The 18,665-nt window shown below is 36.6% G+C and overlaps 1 protein-coding gene and 1 pseudogene across 7 annotated transcripts in view; both read left to right on the top strand.

The window, feature by feature from the left end:
- The window catches only part of RARS2 (arginyl-tRNA synthetase 2, mitochondrial), an 82,342-nt gene that overhangs the window by 34,731 nt on the left and 28,946 nt on the right, over window positions 1-18,665 (top strand). For all 7 annotated transcript variants that reach the window (XM_045498992.1, XM_045498994.1, XM_045498989.1 and 4 more), the window contains 3 exons: window positions 6,482-6,537; window positions 8,781-8,864; window positions 12,761-12,837. In XM_045498992.1, the coding sequence (XP_045354948.1) occupies window positions 6,482-6,537; window positions 8,781-8,864; window positions 12,761-12,837 (217 nt within the window). The remainder of the gene's footprint in view (window positions 1-6,481; window positions 6,538-8,780; window positions 8,865-12,760; window positions 12,838-18,665) is intronic.
- On the top strand, window positions 9,821-10,349 carry LOC123608711 (annotated as a pseudogene).

The following is an 18,665-nucleotide window of genomic DNA, read 5'->3' as shown; positions in this document are numbered from 1 at the left end:
TCTTAAGTGTTGGTTATCACAGTGGCTGGTCAGTTATGTGATTTACCATTATCATCTTGGGCTTCAGGAAATTACACAAGAAAAATAGAAAACCAGTGAGATTTGTTTTCTTAATAGTACAGTGAATTGATCACTGTACCATGAATAAAAATTTTGGACTCCAATAAAAAGTCTAGTGATTATGGTGGGTTTTTTTTTTTAATTATTTAATAGTTACTTTTTTTTTTTGGAAGAACTGGTTTTTCCATTTTAGTAAACTCTTAAAGGTAATGGTTACTGCCACATTAAGAATTTTAAAGTAATGTGATTACTGGAGAGCAAAGCCTTGTAGTATTTGTAATGTATATTTTTAAAATTATCGGGGGCACCTGGGTGGCTCAGTCGGTTGAGCGGCCGACTTCAGCTCAGGTCATGATCTCGCAGTCCGTGAGTTCGAGCCCCGCGTCGGGCTCTGTGCTGACAGCTCGAAGCCTGGAGCCTGTTTCAGATTCTTTGTCTCCCTCTCTCTGACCCTCCCCATTCATGCTCTGTCTCTCTCTGTCTCAAAAATAAATAAACGTTAAAAAAAAATAAATAAAAATAAAATAAAATAAAATAATCGGAAAAATAGGTTGAAATTTTAATATGCCTCTAAATAATCCTCTTAATAACTTTCTGTTATGCTGTCAGTACAGCCATCTAATATTTGAACTATTTGTAGGTAGCCAGAACAGAAAAGGGAACACTTTCAGAGTGCAGCTTGACCAGTTGACAGCTCATGGAAATGATTAGAGATGTTGTGTGTGCCTTCCTAAAAGCTGAAGAGTCTTGATGAACTGTTTTCCTACTTGGAAAATTAGAACTTGCTATACTATAGCCTTTTGTTTTCTTAAGTATATATTTCTGTAGAGGATCTTTAAAAATTAGAGAATATTTTAGGTTTCCTGACTATTATAATTTATTATAATAACTTAGTTATAATTAGCACCTGCATAACCCATGGTGAGAGTAGGTTTTATGGATTCCACATTTGTACTGTCTATGCCACTCATTTGTGTTCTTAAAAAAGGCAGATTCTCTAAAATTCAGTAAACGTGTTTATGGTAAGGATTGGTTGCTGAGTAAACTCCTGCTCCTGTGGAGTAGACACATATTATGAATAAATCTTAACACTTGCAGTGAACCCCAATCATATTTAAGGTTGAGTTTAAACATTTGTTGCATCTCAGAGAGGAGATGGACTAGATGAGGTCATCTTCACACCAGAGAGGAACTACACTAAGGCCATCCCTCAAAGAAAGTTGCCTTCCATTTCTGTTATTCTTGTGTGACAGGCTATGCTAAAAATTCAATATAGGAGGGCACCTGGGTGGCTCGGTCGGTAAAGCGTCCGGACTCTTGATTCCAGCTCAGGTCCTATCTCACTGTTGGTGAGTTCAAGCCCTGCCTCAGACTCCATGCTGACAGTGCAGAGCCTGCTTGGGATTCTCTTTCTACCTCTCTCTCTCTGTCTCTCTCTGTCTCTGTCTGTATCTCTCTCTCTCTCTCTCTCTCTCTCTCTCCCTCCCTCTCCCTCTCTCTGCCACTCCCCCACTTGCTCTCTTTCTCTCTCTCAAAATAAATAAACTTAAGCATTTTTAATAAAATTAAAAATAAAATTTAATGGAGCACAGGCTTGCACTTTCATTTACATTTTGTCTACAGTGGCTGCTTTTATACTGCCATGGCAGTTGAGCAGAATTGAATTGAATAGTTGAGGTAGATACCAGGTGGCCTGCAGGCCTAAAATATTTACTATCTGATTCTTTAAGGAAACGTGTGTCAATTCCTGATTAGTGTCTTGAAACAACCATTTTAATGTTTATGACACTATAGATCAGGAAATCAGGGATGGCTTAGCTCAGTGGTTCTTTGGCCTGTTATCATATGTAGCTCTAGTCATATAGAGACTATACTGGGGGTCAAAATTCAGGTGGCCCATTTACTTGTTTGGCAGCTTACCTGAAGGATGGCTGGCCAGTCATCTCTCTCTCTCCACAGTGTCTCTTCAGCAGAGTTAACCAGACTCCTTTACAAAGGTTCTCAGGGCTCCAAGATGGTAAAAGCATCTCATCTTGAAACAGGCATAGCCTCATTTCTGTCACATTCTGCTGGTTTCAAAGCAAGTCACAAGATCAGCCCCGAATCAGGGGAGGGAAAACAAATAAACTACGTTTCTTTTTTTTTTTTTTTTTTTCAATATATGAAATTTATTGTCAAATTGGTTTCCATACAACAACCAGTGCTCATCCCAAAAGGTGCCCTCCTCAATACCCATCACCCACCCTCCCCTCCCTCCCACCCCCCATCAACCCTCAGTTTGTTCTCAGTTTTTAACAGTCTCTTATGCTTTGGCTCTCTCCCACTCTAACCTCTTTTTTTTTTTTTTTTTTTTTCCTTCCCCTCCCCCATGGGTTTCTGTTAAGTTTCTCAAGATCCACATAAGAGTGAAACCATATGGTATCTGTCTTTCTCTGTATGGCCTATTTCACTTAGCATCACACTTTCCAGTTCCATCCACATTGCTACAAAGGGCCATATTTCATTCTTTCTCATTGCCACGTAGTACTCCACTGTGTATATAAACCACAATTTCTTTATCCATTCATCAGTTGATGGACATTTAGGCTCTTTCCATAATTTGGCTATTGTTGAGAGTGCTGCTATAAACATTGGGGTACAAGTGCCCCTATGCATCAGTACTCCTGTATCCCTTGGGTAAATTCCTAGCAGTGCTATTGCTGGGTCATAGGGTAGGTCTATTTTTAATTTTCTGAGGAACCTCCACACTGCTTTCCAGAGCGGCTGCACCAATTTGCATTCCCAGCAAAAGTGCAAGAGGGTTCCCGTTTCTCCACATCCTCTCCAGCATCTATAGTCTCCTGATTTGTTCATTTTGGCCACTCTGACTGGCGTGAGGTGATAACTGAGTGTGGTTTTGATTTGTATTTCCCTGATAAGGAGCGACGTTGAACATCTTCTTAATGGTGAGAGTGGCAAGCTTGTGGTTGTCTAATTCTTTTCATTCATGTCTTTAAATTGATGCAGGACTTCACCTCCTCTGGGAGGCACTTCAGTACCATATTCCTCTTCTACTTCTTGCTGTTACATAACCAGCAGTAAAGGAAAATCAGTAGAGAAGTGGTATAGTATCTGTTACCATGCATTCATCCTTGAAATAATGCTATTGTAAGTTTCTTGAAACTTGAAAAGTTGCCACCAGCGTTCACTTTTAACACATTCTTTCTTATTGTCACTTGACCTTCATCATCCCTTCTTCCCAACCAAACTTGAAATATCAACACCTCAGTCTTCCTTATTCATTGATTCTCTTGCTTTTCTCCTGTTTTTGTTTCCCATGTAATAATACTCTTTGGTTTACACTTATAAGAACTGTCTAAAAGTAGCCTGTTCTATTTGAGTTGTATTCTGTAAGCTATTTGTATGGCTTTTTCTTTGTAGGCTTTTTTATTTGCTTATGGATTTGCTCCTCTTGCGCTTTTTCTAAAGGATTTAATAAGGAAGTCTGGAATTTAAATGAGCATTTGAATGCTGATGAAGGCAGAGTCCATGTCCCAGCAGCCATCTTTGCTCTCTGTTATATTCCATCTGGCATTGCTTTGTCCATAGCTCCTCTTTCCCTTAGAAGTTTTCCATATGCTATGATGCTTACCATTGTTGTTTCAAAGTAGAGACAAACAAGTGAGGGACAGGGTCAAAGTTGATAGGAAACATCGTTCTAGAATTTCTTCTGAAAATGAGAGAGGTGGGAGAACAGAGCTTTTTAAATATATAGTATCTTAAATAGGGTAACTTTACCCCCAAAAAACAAGAGATAAGTGTTCAAGAAACTTGCCCTCTAAGTTGAGGTGTTGATGGTAATAATTGGTTAAGTAACTTGCTCAGGGCCATAGACTAACTCTGACTCTGAAGCCTGTATACTTTACCTTTACTGCCTCCCTGACATACAGTATTGATTGTCATATATTTTGTCAGATCTAGGAGTATCGTGATAAAATGCCAGAGTAGAGGACTGTCCATCTTATATGAGCTCTAGCTGAGTAGGTGGTATAAGACTTGAAGCTAACTGCTGTTGCCTCCCTCCTCTCTGCAAAGTCAGCCTTTCCTATTTTGTACAGATCAAACTTTCAGGAACAGTCAGCAGTGGTGTACTTTCCTCTTCTTTCTCAGCTCAGTCTTCCCCATCCCCTGCTATTCCCCAGTGTGAAGTGTTCTCACAAAGCAGATTGAGGACCTCTAGGAAATTGAGAATCTGAGAGATTGGGTTACCAGTTGTGACTATTAGTAACTGACTCGACAGTCTTGGATAGGACAGTTTATTTTCCTGGTTTCTTATCTGGAAAATAAGAGCAATAATATTTGTCTTTTCTTAAAGATTGAGGAAATTACATAATTTTTTTTTTTTTTACAAGATTCAGTAAGGTATCCAAATTATAAGTCATTCACCAGGGCTACTTTTGTTGCCAAGGGACTCGAATTTGTACTTTCCGTTTCATTGTATTTGTTCTGAGTAGGAAAATGGTACCAAAGAATAGCATATTGATGGTTCAAAAGGGACATTTTGTCAAGGCTGAAAACCTAGGTAGATGCAGTTCTTCCAGTCCTAGAGAAAACAATACAAAAACTCTGTGAAAACTTAAAAAAAAAAGATAATATAAATAACTAGCTTGATCAAATTCAAAGATTATAAAAGAATATTCGGTGAAAAGGAATTTTCTTCCTCATTCCCATTTCTTAGTTCTCGCCTTATGGGCATTCATCAATACTAGTTTCCTGTTTACCCACCTAGAGATAGTCTGTTTTTACACATTGTTCTGCTGCTTACTTTTTTCACTAAATAATGTCTTGTATTCCTTTAATATTTGAAGTATATCCAGGGCTGGTTTATTATTTTTATTGTTTCATACTATCTGTTGTCATTTTTTAAAATCAGCTTTATTGGAATATAATCATGCACAATATAATACAGTTTAACATTTCAGCATATAATTTGATGAATTTTGGCAAAGGTGTACAGGTCATGTAATTACCACTGCAATTAGAGTGTAGAATATTTTCTTTTTTTTTTCTATTTTATTGACTTTGCTTTTATCTATATTTTATTTTGCTTACTTTGGTCTTCCTTTTCTAGTTTCGTAAAGGAGAAAATTAGATGTCTTATTGGTTTGGAGGCTTTCTTTTGTAATATAAACATTCCATGCCATAGATTTTTCTGCTTTAGCTCACGCATTTGCTCAAGGTCACTTTACTTCTCATTCTCTCAGGGATCATAGCCCTTCAGTGTCTGGTTTCATAAAACCAGTGTTTCATACATTTTTCTGGTTTTCTGGTTGTTTAAGGCAGAAGGGTAAATCCAATCCTTGTTACTCTGTCTTGGTGGGAAATGGAAGATTCCCTATTTTTTAATTTCTAGAAGGACATTTACTTTATAAATAATTAAATGAACATTCTTGTTGTTTTCTAATTTTACAACTGCATGCATATTTATGTAGAATCAGTTTTTTAAATTGTAATACTCTTGGTATAAGGCTTTGAAGACAGACCAAAATTAAGCTCTCATTTTACCATGTTTAACCAAGTGGGTTCAGGTTATTTTTTTTTTCAATATTGAAAAACTTGTGCAATTTTTAAACATACACAAAACTCAACAGTACAGTTAAATCCATATGCTTATCACCCACATTCAAGAGGCATCAGGCTGTTACCACATTTGCTTCATTATCTTTTTTCCTTGTTGTCTCAGTTTCCTCATCTGTATAATAAGCGATGAGAGTACCTTACCTCACAACTCGAATGAATATTAAAGGATTAATACATATAAAGTGCATGAAATTGTGCCTGTCAGGTAGTTAGTGCTCTAGAAGCAATTTGCTATTGTTAAATTATTGATTACAACTTCTCGAGCATACAGAGAAGTGATAAATGTGTTGACTGAGAATTTGGAGTGGTGAACCACATTTCCAATTATTCTGGGAAGTTTTATGCATAAATATTTTTATATTTTTCAATTTTAGGTTTTGATGCAGTAAATGTTGATAGATATTACCAATATAAACAAAATTTCTATGGAGTCAGTAATTTTTAAGAGGATAAAGGATTTGTAACTGGTATACTAAACTTAATTCCCAATAATCTGCTTTGTTTTTATGTCAAAACAATGTCTCTGAATTTCTTCATCTTTTTATCAATCCTTAAATGTATCTGCTTCCTAAGTGTGCCATTTCTATGTATGATACTACCTTGTGAGTCACAGGATCAATTTCAATAATTCTTTCTGAATTCTAATTTATCTTTGCTCTAAATTTCTAATTTTTCACTTAACTTTGAGCTGAATTACCAAAGGCCTTAGTCCCCAATTATGTTAAACTGTAGAAGCATGACCTAGTTCATTTTAGAACTCCTGTTCATAGAACAGAAATATAACTTGTGCAATTATTTGCAGTTCACCTAATGTTGCCAAAAAATTTCACGTTGGACATTTGCGTTCTACCATCATAGGTGAGTGTCATTCATTTCACAGAAAATACTAAACATGACTTTGAGGCAATATTTTGATCATGCATGCTAATGGTTTAATGCTTAAGTAACCAGAAGACGAAAAACAAAGTTCAAACTTATATGAGCCCAATGCTAATATATGAAATGGGAAAAATTGGTTTAGAAGTAGAAAAAAATTTGTTTGAAAACCAAAAGATTGACTCAGAAACTAATTTTAACTGTTAGGTTTGTTAGGATTTTAACTTTTTTAAAGTATGTATGCATATGAAGAAGATCTGAAAGATGCAAAAATGAAAATAGTTAATGTGTGGATGATGGTAATCTTGTCAGGTTTTTTGTTCTATATATTTTGTTTTAAAAAAGAAACTGTTATAATACCAATTATATCTCAATTAGAAAAAAGAAACTCAATCTCCATCACTTGAGTGCTAACTGGAGCATTCAAAACTGGAAATTGAAACAAGAGTATTCTAAGAAAGATTGCTATTGTACTTCATAGCTGTAATGCTTCAGTGTATATGCTAAGATCTTCATTTATTTAAAACATGACATGATGCAGTAGCCCAATTTAAAAACTGCAATTAGAATTGAAGAGACTTTGAAGTGTATCTCATCTGATCTGTCTTCTGGTGTGGAAATCTGTCTATTGCATGCCTTAGGGATCATTTAACCTGTCGTTTGAATATTTTTAAGAATCGGAGCAATCAGTACTTTGTAGCATAGATCATTATTAAACTGGAATCACCTCTTGTTGTGGGAGAGATCTCCTGGAGCATTTTAAGAGAGGAAATGATAGGGTTTGATTTTTGAAAGAGTATAAAAAATATACTGTGTAAGAAAAGCTACATGAGTATGTCAAAATTGTAGGAATGGGCCAGGAAGAGATAATACTTCCTGAGAATTTATTTACCGTGTTATTTACCGTGATATGTGGAAACTCAGATACCAAAAGTAACTTTTCCAAAAATCACCTAGCTAGTAAGTATCACAGCTAGGATTTGAAATTAGTCTAATTCCAGAAGCTTAGGTTTGTGTTATTTAGTTGATTTGTAAGATAATAAGATGCTAATTAAAAATAAGAATACAATCTGAGTAGCAGCGGAAGAAGTTTGCTGTTAGGACTGTATAGACTGGGAAAGTCTAGAAGTAAGGAAGCTGGAAAAGGAGTAGCTGCAGTAATTTGAGTCAGATATACATATTGGTGAAGGATTATTTGCAGAAAACTAAATCTACTGTAGTAAAAGCAGGCAAGAATTTATTACAGGATATTGAATAGTTTACAAAGTTGTTGGAAGTGCTGAAGAAGCTTTGGGTGAAGTGACATAAATGATTCCCAGAATTATACCGTAGAGCGTGTTCATCAAGGGAGCTTCTGCCTTTTCTGCAGTCACTTCCAGTAGCAGCCATGCTACCGCTGCCACTAGTCCTGCCATATCTTCTAGAATTCATATAAGCAAAACAGGCAGCCCCATACCCTTTCAGTTCCCTTGGAAGTCACATGACAGGACACTGGGCTATTAGTGATGCCACCAAAAAGAAAAAGCCTCCACAGCTGTGCTTGTCAGAAAAAATAGAAGTAGCTCCCCTCTCACTCACCTCATGTTCACCTTCGAAGTCTCATGCAAAGTGTATCTGATTGCCCAAATATAAGTGACTTCTGAAACCCTAACTGCAGAAGTTTCTGAGAAATGTAATTTTTAGGTTTCCAGCCTCTGCAGCATATGAGTGCACACGAGGAGAGCGAAGCAGGTGTTGGATATCAAACCAGTGTCAGCAGTAGAGGAAGATGAAGTTCTTGAACTACCATGTGCTCTTAGGGAGCAGGCATGAGGAGGTGGATTTCAGTGATTGAAAGAAGGTAGAGTGAGCTGTTGAGAAAAAAACACCAGTGTGGTTTAGGCTCTATAGGGATTAGCGAAGTTATCTCTTGTTACTTATTGAGATTCTCTTATTTTCTTTGGAATTCAGTTATTCTAACATATGTTCCCAGCTCCCACTAATGTTGCTGAAAATTATGTTCTTATGAAAATTGTGAGGTTCTTTGGAATAACTGCCCCCCAAATTCTCTACTCCTGCTCCATAACATAGATGAAAACACAATAGTGAATATTTTCCAAAAAAAAATCGAATTGGTAAATTTTATCAAAAAAATTTTTGTTATGCTTTGATAATAGAGAAACACATGGTTCTTATGCCAAAATGGATAACAAGAATGAGAAACTGTATATTTTATTGATTACTAGGAAATTTTATAGCAAATCTCAAAGAAGCTTTAGGACATCAAGTCACCAGAATAAATTACCTTGGAGATTGGGGCATGCAGTTTGGTAAGTGAGTTTGAAATTTTCTCTTTTATCTCACTGTTAAGTTTAATTTCTTTTAATTATGTCACCTGATCATGCAGAATATAGGCAGAATCCATTGGGTAGAGTAGTGCCTCCTACCTTTTTTTTTTTTTTTTTCCCTCTAATGGCTCTTTTGCATAAGTCTTATATTCTATTTATTAGAACAATTCTCACCACACAAATCTGTTTTGGGGGAGGAAACCTCACACATTCAAGGCAATAAATACAGGCTTTTATGTTTTTATTAAGAAAAAGTAGCTTACATGTGTCAAATGTAGGAGTGAATGTACCAGGGAAGAAGTAAGTCTAGCTGTATAATCCCTTCCAGCTACAGCTCTGCCATTTTTCAAACAAATGGGGTCCAGCCTCCCTGCATCATACATGGAGGGTGATCTGTTGTTATACCCTGAGCCAGTGGCCTAGAAGAAAAAGAAAGTGGGATACTTTGGCTCCTTCTTAAATTGTGCAGTGACAGGGGGTCAAAAAAAAAAAAAAGAGAGGAAGAGAGAAGTGAGAACCAAACAGTTGAATGCCACAAATTATCTCAAATGTTGTGAGTTTACTCAGAACCATTCCTACCTCATAGTATACCTGTAATCAAGGAAGGGCAAGATAAATGAAGTTGCCAAGGTAGTGAAGTTCTGGTAGCATGTGAAATGCAAACTTTTAAAAATCTCTGGCAACTATTGGGGCGCCTGGGTGGCTCAGTTGGCTGAGTGTCTGACTTTGGCTCAGGTCTTGATCTCACAGCTCCTGAGTTCAAGCCCCGTGTCGGGCTCTGTGCTGACAGCTCAGAGCCTGGAACCTGCTTCAGATTCTGTGTCTCCCTCTCTCTCTGCCCCTTCCCCACTTGTGCCATGTCTCTGTCTCTCAAAAATAAAAATAAAACATTAAAAAAAAAATTAAAAATCTCTGGCAACTGTTATGTGTGTTTTAAAATCCGGCCTCCTTTCATGAAGATGGCCCTGAAGGCAAAGAAGGAAGCCCCTGCCCCTCCCAAAGCTGAAGCCAAAGCAAAGGCTTTGAAGACCAAGAAAGCAGTGCTGAAAGGTGTCCACAGTCATAAAAAAAAGAAGATCCGCACGTCACCTACATTCCGACGGCCCAAGACACTGCGTCTCCAAGGACAGCCCAAATATCCTTGAAAGAGCGCCCCCAGGAGTTTGTTTCTTGATGCCATCATCAAGTTCCCCCTGACTACCGAGTCAGCCATGAAGAAAATAGAAGACAACAACACTCTTGTGTTCATTGTGGATGTCAAGGCCAACAAGCACCAGATCAAACAGGCCGTGAAGAAGCTCTATGACATTGATGTGGCCAAGGTCAACACTCTCATCAGGCCCGATGGAGAAAAGAAAGCATATGTTCGACTGGCTCCTGACTATGATGCTTTGGATGTTGCCAACAAAATTGGGATCATCTAAACTGAGTCCAGCTGGCTAAATCTAAATATAAATTTTTTCAACAATAGAATAGAATAGAATAAAATAAAATAAAATAAAATAAAATAAAATAAAATAAAATAAAATAAATAAAAAAAATAAAATAAAATAAAATAAATAAATAAAATAAAATAAAATAAATTTAAAAAATAAAATAAAATAAATAAAATAAAATATAATATAATATAAAATCCGGCCTTAGTATCACCTCTTAAGGCATTCTCTGACACACAGGCCCTTGCCTACATCTCGCATCACCAAGTTCCTAGTATCCAGCTCTCCTCAAATAGGCTTGCCTTACTCTTTTCTTACTTGTGTGCTTCCCTCCCCTGCTAGATGACATGTTCCTTGAAGGCATGTATTGTGTCTTAATTATCTTTGTGTCCATAGGACTTGAAACATAAGAAGCACTAAGACTGATGAATGAATCTGTGGAAGTATTTTACAGTACCAATCCAAAAGAAAGGCTAGATAATATTTTAAAGCTTCCATAAAGTGTAGTGTGCACTACCAGTTCTAAAGTTTACTGATAGTATTCTGTTCTGTCATAGCTAGTGAAATGAAATCAAAGTTTCTAAAAGATTTATCATGACCTTCTCTTTCATTTCAATTAATAAAAATCTCATTTAGTCTCTAAAAACAGTAGAACTTGAACCAATTAATAGTACCATTACTATTCACTGTGGAGGAATCTGAAAACATGCCCTGCATTTTAAAAATCCACCTGCATTTCACAATAGCTGGTAGTCAGAGATTTGGGCCCTAGGCTCAACAATCAGATTTAACAGGTGATATCCACTTTACATTAGTTTAACCGATTTATGCATTTCACAAGCATTAGCAAATAGGTGATTATGGTATTCAATTTTAGCTACAGGATTTTATTATTGCAATGTTTCTCTAAAGGACTACAATGGTTAATGATCTGTCACCATTTCCATTATAACCATAATGGTTGAAGAGTTTTAATTTTGGGTGTTTCAGCTGTCTCCTATTAAAAGTTAGAAAATAGTTTCTAACCACAAAATTAGTTTTTGAAAATATATTAGGTTGAATATTAAATGGGCATTGGCCTTTACTTTTCCTATTTCCATTTTTTAGAACAGTCTGGGCATCTTTCCACACCCTGCTCCTAAGACCCTGACATTTGCTTTTTGTTATAAGTGAATAGGGCTGGTACATTTTTAAGTCATCCTTCTAGTTCTTGTCTAAAACTCCAAAATATTTTACATCTTTGAGTTCAGTAGCATCCCACTTTCTGGTGAGCCTCCATAGAAAAATGTATGTCAGCAAGGCCCACTGGCAATAGCTCCTTTAGATCGGAAGCTTAGTAATTGAATAAGAGTTATAGAAACAGATTGGTTTTTAAAATAATTCAACCACCTTTTATTGCTCTTGGTCCCAGTCTGCATATATCCTTTTTTTTTTTTTTTAAAGACATGGAGGAACTTTATATTTTTTTAATGTTCATTTATTTTTGAGAGAGTGGGAGAGGGGCAGAGAGAGAGAGGAAGACACAGAATGTGAAGCAGGCTTCAGGCTCCGAGCTGTCAGCACAGAGCCCAACACAGGGCTCATACTCACGGACCATGAGATTGTGAGATCATGACGTGAGCCTAAGTCAGATGCTTAACCTACTGAGCCACCCAGGCGCCCTTGCATATATCCTTTTAAACTGAAATTGTGATCATCTTTCTTAAGAATATAAGTACTAGTCTATTACCTCAATTATTATTAAAAAAAAAAAAAATAAGGCTCAAACTAATACTATCCCTGAATGCAGAACTTATCATCAAAGACAAAAAAAAAAAAAAAAAATCATTGACAAATAAAAGACAAATATATGGCCATATAAAAGATATGTGTTGCTTGGTCACCTTGAATGGGAGAGATAACCAGGTATGTTTTGAGTTTTGTCTTTTATTGTTTTCCTCCAGTTATTTTTTTAAGGGTTAATATTATAACACCAAGCCAACTTCTACCTGTGTTTTATTTTAACATCTATAAGTTTAAAAAGAAAGTTTTGAAATCACCTCCCATAAGTTTGTTTTCACAGAATTTAAGCATCCAGCATGTAGCATCATGATGTCCTTCCTCAGGGTAGCTAGTCAATAAATGCTTGTTTTATTAATGTCTGCTACGTTGGTGGTGGGCACTGTTAATACAAAGACAAGTTAGTCCTAGACCCTGCTTTTGATGAGTTCATAGTCCATTGGTGTCTTTGAAGTTAATTTCAGTGATCTATTCAACATATTGAATTTGTGATTCAGTATGTTAAGTTTATGGGGTAGCAGAAGATGATAACATGTGTTTGTAGTGCTCTCAGGACACATAATTACAAGGCTTGATATTTTGATACACTATACCTGTTCCCTGCCATGACTGTTCTCTACTGTTCCATTTTATAATTTTTTCATTTATGTATTACTGTGCTAGGTCTTCTGGGAACTGGCTTCCAACTATTTGGCTATGAAGAAAAACTTCAGTCCAATCCTTTACAGCACCTCTTTGAAGTAAGTTGGCAAGAAACAATAGTAGCAAATGCTTCAATTTATTTTTTTCAGAGTACTTTGCAGCTTGGATTAATTTTTAATCCCAGAGGTTTTTAAAAATGTTCATAAAAACAAGGAATTATAGCAATGTGGCTTTTATTTTACTAGGGAGTTCGTTTCATTTTCTTGTCCAAGTGTTTATTTAGGTTTTAGTTGATTTGGGACAGTATTTTTCTAGGTATAGAGTCATCTTAGAATAAACACATGGGATAACAGATTCAACACAAATTTCTTAATTTTTTGTCAGTTGCTTTATAACTGCAGGTTTCTTCATGGCAATAACTATAATTCACTTAGAATCGAAAAACATGACTATATACTTTTTTAATCTTATTCTAGTGTGGGGGAAGATACCTGTGTTTCTCTGAATTTGTGTGTGCTTTAAATTTCTGTCTTTTAGCTCCTTTTCCTGGCTTTTGCCCAGCGTGAACTCCTTCCTATTCTGCTTCATATAGTCCCTTGGGTACTTTGATTCACTGTCCTCAGTTTTTCTTAGAGTTCATTAATAAAGCTCTTCCTGCCCAATTAATCTCCAGGAGATGTGTTTCCTTTTCATTGTCCTAATTGTTATCTCTTCTGTTTCTGGGCCTCACAAGAATAAACACCAATGACAGCAGCCGTGTTGGTGACGTTCTGGGGATCAGACTAAAGATGTTATTATACCTGTGCATAAGAAAGAGCACTTACCAAAATAATGCTTTACTTCCCTAGCAAAAGCCACTGAGAATGCTTCATAATTTTCCTTTCTGTTAAATAATTTTTCTCCTGCAGCTTTGTAGTTAAATTTAACAAAAATTACATTGTAATTCTTGAAGAGTTTTAATGGTTTGTAATTTTCTCCTGAGTCCCTGCATGCACTGCACTTTAAATGCCTACATTTTTATTTATAATATTAAACAAAAGATTTTTTTCTGTTTTCCATTGAGTTTTATTGATAGGCAAGAGTTTAAAAATTAATGATTCTTTATGGTCGTCTGTAAATAAAGCATGCCACCTTAGTGCCTAGAATTTTTATTGTATTATTTTTTAGAACTTTGAGTAATGGCAAGTATTTTTTTACCACAGGCTTAGTGAACCTTTCATCAGATCCAGGCCCACAGAGACAACCCATTGCACAGAAAATAAAAATACTTGCTTGAAGACCTTGTGTCTGTCATTGAGAGAACATTTTTAAGGATGTAGAGTACAACTTCATATGAGAGTTACTATTCTCATCTTTCTCCCACCCCACCTCAAACGTTTTATTTAACCCTGAAAATAGTTTAGTCTTTGTCATTCATAGTATTTTAAATATTTTTAGTAAAGTCTGTTCTCAAACCTGATAGAAACTTAAATGTATGTTTCTTTCTATGCAGTTTATCACAAATTTCCAGGCTTTTGAGACTCATAAAAAGTTGGAGATTATACACCTATATTAGAGGTTGTTGATTGACGGATGCACATAAAGAAGGAACAAGGGCAGGAGGTACTTCTGTGAATAACTAAAAACTCAAGGAACAGTGGTGTTGCTTTCATTAAGTGTTCTTTTGCCTAAAAGCTTCGTAGGGAAGCAGCATTTATAGACAAAAGAGCAAGTCAAATACACCCACGTTGCTGTTTGTAATAAAAGAAATCCATTAGGGTACTAACTGGCTCTTTCTTCCTTTGCAGGACAGAAAAAAAATGCAGAGCCTAAAGTGGCAGCCTCCAGGTTATTTTATCTTTGGGCTAATTTTTGCTAGCCCAATTTCATTTTAAAATTATAGCCATCATTGCAGATTATTTTCAACAAAAACTTTGAGCATAAGTGAGGAATTTTTTCCTTTTTTTTTTGAGCTTTAGGCAAATATTAATAAATGATTTTATACTGTTCCTAAAAGAAAACCTGGACTTTGGCTGGACCCCCTGGTTTTTTTCCTTGTCAGATTATAGTTGTAACCACTTTCAGAAGGACCATGTCTTCCCGATCTTTTATCGCCAGCCCCAAGCACCATGCCTGCAGTTACATTTTGTATGAATTTGATCTTGTAGGGTCTTTTTTTTTTGGTCCCTTTCTTCCATTTAAGTTGGAGAATATCAGACCTATTATATAGTTCCAAGGAAGAGCTGACTATTATAGGATACACTCGTACCATTTCTCAAAATTGACTTCATCATGCAGTTACTGATGCAAAACCCGAGGGCCAGATGCAGGGCTCCAGCACAGGCAGTCTGACTCCCAGGTGCTCATGCACTGCCCTGTCCTCCACTGGCATGACAGAATGCCCTTCTGGCCATTCACTTCCATCAGTTGTAATTACTTACATACCATTTTCCTTTCTTTCATCCTCAAATTGCTGTACCAGGAACACAATTAGTAGTTTAGTTTTCTCAGTTTCAACCTTCCAGCATATCTGTTTTGAATTTGGCTTCAGCCATCCAGTGGCAGTTTGTGGCCTGCCTCCTGCTGAATGGCATCATGATCAGTATCCCCCAGTTTCAGTTTCTCAGTTTTTGTGTATAGAAATTATAGGATAGTTTTAGCATTTCTTTTCTGTGATGAAAATATTTATCATTTACAATCAGTTCTCTCTTGTGTTCCCATTTTTGTGCTTTGCTTCATTACTTGTTTTTCTGTGTACCTGTAGTCCTTCTTTTCCCATGATGTCTGGCTGTTGTGTGTGGACATGGGACTTTTGTTGGTCATCATTTAAAAACATTTATTAGTTGTTCTGATTTGTCATGAAACGGGGAACTGGTTTTGTAATAGTTCATACCTCCCCCTAAATTAGCTAATGAGTTAAATAACTAATATATTTGCTATTTAGAATTCACATTATTGGTTCAAAGAAAACATTTAAATTAAGTTTTGTGACATGTATAAAAAAGCCTTTCTGCTTCTATCAAAAAGTAATTCGTTATGGTAAAAAGTGTTAAATCTAAATCATGAGTATATGGGTGTCTCATTTACTTTTACCTGTTATAATCTGTTTTTTAATGTTTATTTATTTAGAGAGAGCACAAGCAGGGGAGGGGCAGAAAGAGCAAGAGAGAGAGAGAGAGAGAGAGAGAGAGAGAAAGAGAGAGAGAGAAAGAATCCCAAGCAGTCTCCATGCTGCTGCGCAGAGCCTGATGCGGAGCCTGAACCCACCAACCGTGAGATCGTGACCTAAGCTGAAATCAAGCACCTAAGTCAGGTGCTTAACTGACTCAGCCACCCAGGCGCCCCTACTTTTACCTATTTTAGTGATAGTTTTTAAAAGTAATTTCAGGATTTCTCCTAGTTTAAACTACTTGAATGGACCTTGAGAACATCTAACACTGTTTTAGGAATGTATAACCAGCATTTTTTTTTTTTTTTTTTTTTTGGCTACAAGTTTTAGAACTTGACTCATTGCATATTGCTTATTAATATCAATTTTTAAATTTTTTTAATGCTTATTTAATGTTGAGAGAGAGAGAGACAGAGCATGAGCAGGGGAAGGGCAGAGAGAGAGAGGGAGACACAGAATCTGAAGCAGGCTCCAGGCTCCAAGCTGTTGACACAGAGCCCAAACCCACGAACTGCGAGATCATGACCTGAGCCGAAGTTGGTCGCCTAACCGACTGAGCCACCCAGGTGCCCCTAATATGAATTTTGATTACCATAGAAATGCCTCTGAAATATGAGCAGCCTCTCCTAAGAGATAAATATTATGACAATAATGTATCCATTAGCCCTGTACCCTAACAGTGGCATTTATAAAGGGAACATAATATATTAACATATTAAGTTCATAATGGCCCCAAAAGTATTCATTATTTTTCCCTTACCCTTTCTAAAATGCTTTTAGGTAATTACACTGATGGGCATTTAATAAAAAAAAGACCTGGAAAGTTAGAGGATAATGTATTAGTAGGAAATAGTATATTAGAGATTTGACCCTGAGTTTCCCTACATTAATAACAAAAAAAAGTAGAAAATAGGGCAAGAGCAAAGCACCAAATTAACGAATGATATTATTTACTTGCTCTCATTTTTTTTTTTTATGTGGAAGAAGTATCTATTCCTCAAGAGACCATGGGGCCTTTTTTGATTGTTGGGTTTTTTTTCTTGTTTGTTTGTTTTGGCTTTAGAGTCTCCAAAAAAGATTTCTTCAACTTAAAAAAGTAATTCAAGTTAAATCAATTCTAGACATAATGACATATTTGTGCACTTAGAAATGTTTACTTTATAAAGACTTGAATTCAAGAGTTCTTTATTGGTTAGATCACATTACTATTTTCAGAGAAAGTGACTATTATGGTTAATGTGAATTTTACTCATTATAATACTTACATGGAAAAAATAACTCTTAAATTGTAAGCCTAATTAAATCTGAACCCAGTCATATTTTTGAGAGTGGTAAGAGTCATCTCTAGTCATTGTTAAGGGTTTCTCATCTTCCAAATCACAAAGTCCTCCACATTCTTATGTACATCTCAGGATGGGCATGGAGGCCTCTTCTTAGCTTTAATCCACATTGGTCTTGACTGATGTGCCCAGTATCCCAGCCTACATAAATGCCCTGGAGGCACACAGCTCTGCTTGTATGACAAACATAGGAGATCCTAGCTGTGGCCCAGTTCCATAGATCTAAATATCAGCCTCCCTGTGTGGGGACACCACAAACCATTTCCCTCAGAGGGCCTGTTGCCACCCCAGAGGCTGCCCAGCTTTTGCTATTCCTGGGAATGTTTCTCCATCCCCATTCCCTCCTCAATCTAGACAATTGTCCTTTCTTCTCTCCTGGCAGCTTTTCTGTTTTACCATACTCTTGACCATCTTCCCCAAAGCCACTAGCCTTTCTTCCCAATGCCTACTCTTCTGGGGGTTACTACAGTGCCTCATTTTCCTCTGAGTGTTCTTAGAACAAGGATGGGAATACTAAGCAAGACCAGAGTACATATTAATAGCTCAGTGATTATCCCTCCCACCCCATCAAAATGAGCAAAAAACTTTTTCAGCATGAGAAATGTATATCACCATGTGTCTAATATATATAAGAAGTGAATCTTTATCATCCTTGAATAAAGGTATATCATGGACATTATTATTAACAAAGAACAAAAATAGGCGATTCTAAATACTGAAAGAAGATGAATGGATGAAAAAATGCTATTTATATGCTGCTAATGATATACTAATGAGAAACTTGATAATTACTAAGTTTTTATTTTATTATTAACTGATATATTGATCTTTTAAATTATAATTGTATTGTTTGAGTTTCTTTAATATTACATTTAACATTAGAAATCTGGGGGCGCCTGGGTGGCGCAGTCGGTTAAGCGTCCGACTTCAGCCAGGTCACGATCTCGCGGTCCGTGAGTTCGAGCCCCGCATCAGGCTCTGGGCTGATGGCTCAGAGCCTGGAGCCTGTTTCCGATTCTGTGTCTCCCTCTCTCTCTGCCCCTCCCCCGTTCATGCTCTGTCTCTCTCTGTCCCAAAAATAAATAAACGTTGAAGAAAAAAAAAATAATAAATAAAAATAAAAAAAAGAAAAGAAAAAAAAGAAATCTATCTCAGGGCACCTGGGTGGCTCAGTAGGTTAAGCATCCGACTTTGGCTCAGGTCATGATCTCATGGTTTGTGGGTTTGAGCCCCGCGTTGGGCTCTGTTCTGACCGCTCAAAGTCTGGAACCCGCTTCAGATTCTGTGTCTCCTTCTCTTTCTGCCCATCGCCTGCTCATGCTCTGTCTTCTCAAAAATAAATAAACCTTAAAAAAAAAAACAAAAGAAAACAAAAGAAATCTATCTCAACCAGCAGTTCTGTAAGGAATTTCTGATCAAGACATGAAACAACATTAAA

Source organism: Leopardus geoffroyi, chromosome B2 (genome assembly GCF_018350155.1).
Source record: "Leopardus geoffroyi isolate Oge1 chromosome B2, O.geoffroyi_Oge1_pat1.0, whole genome shotgun sequence".
NCBI lineage: Eukaryota > Metazoa > Chordata > Mammalia > Carnivora > Felidae > Leopardus > Leopardus geoffroyi.
This window is presented reverse-complemented; position numbering and strand designations above follow the sequence as displayed.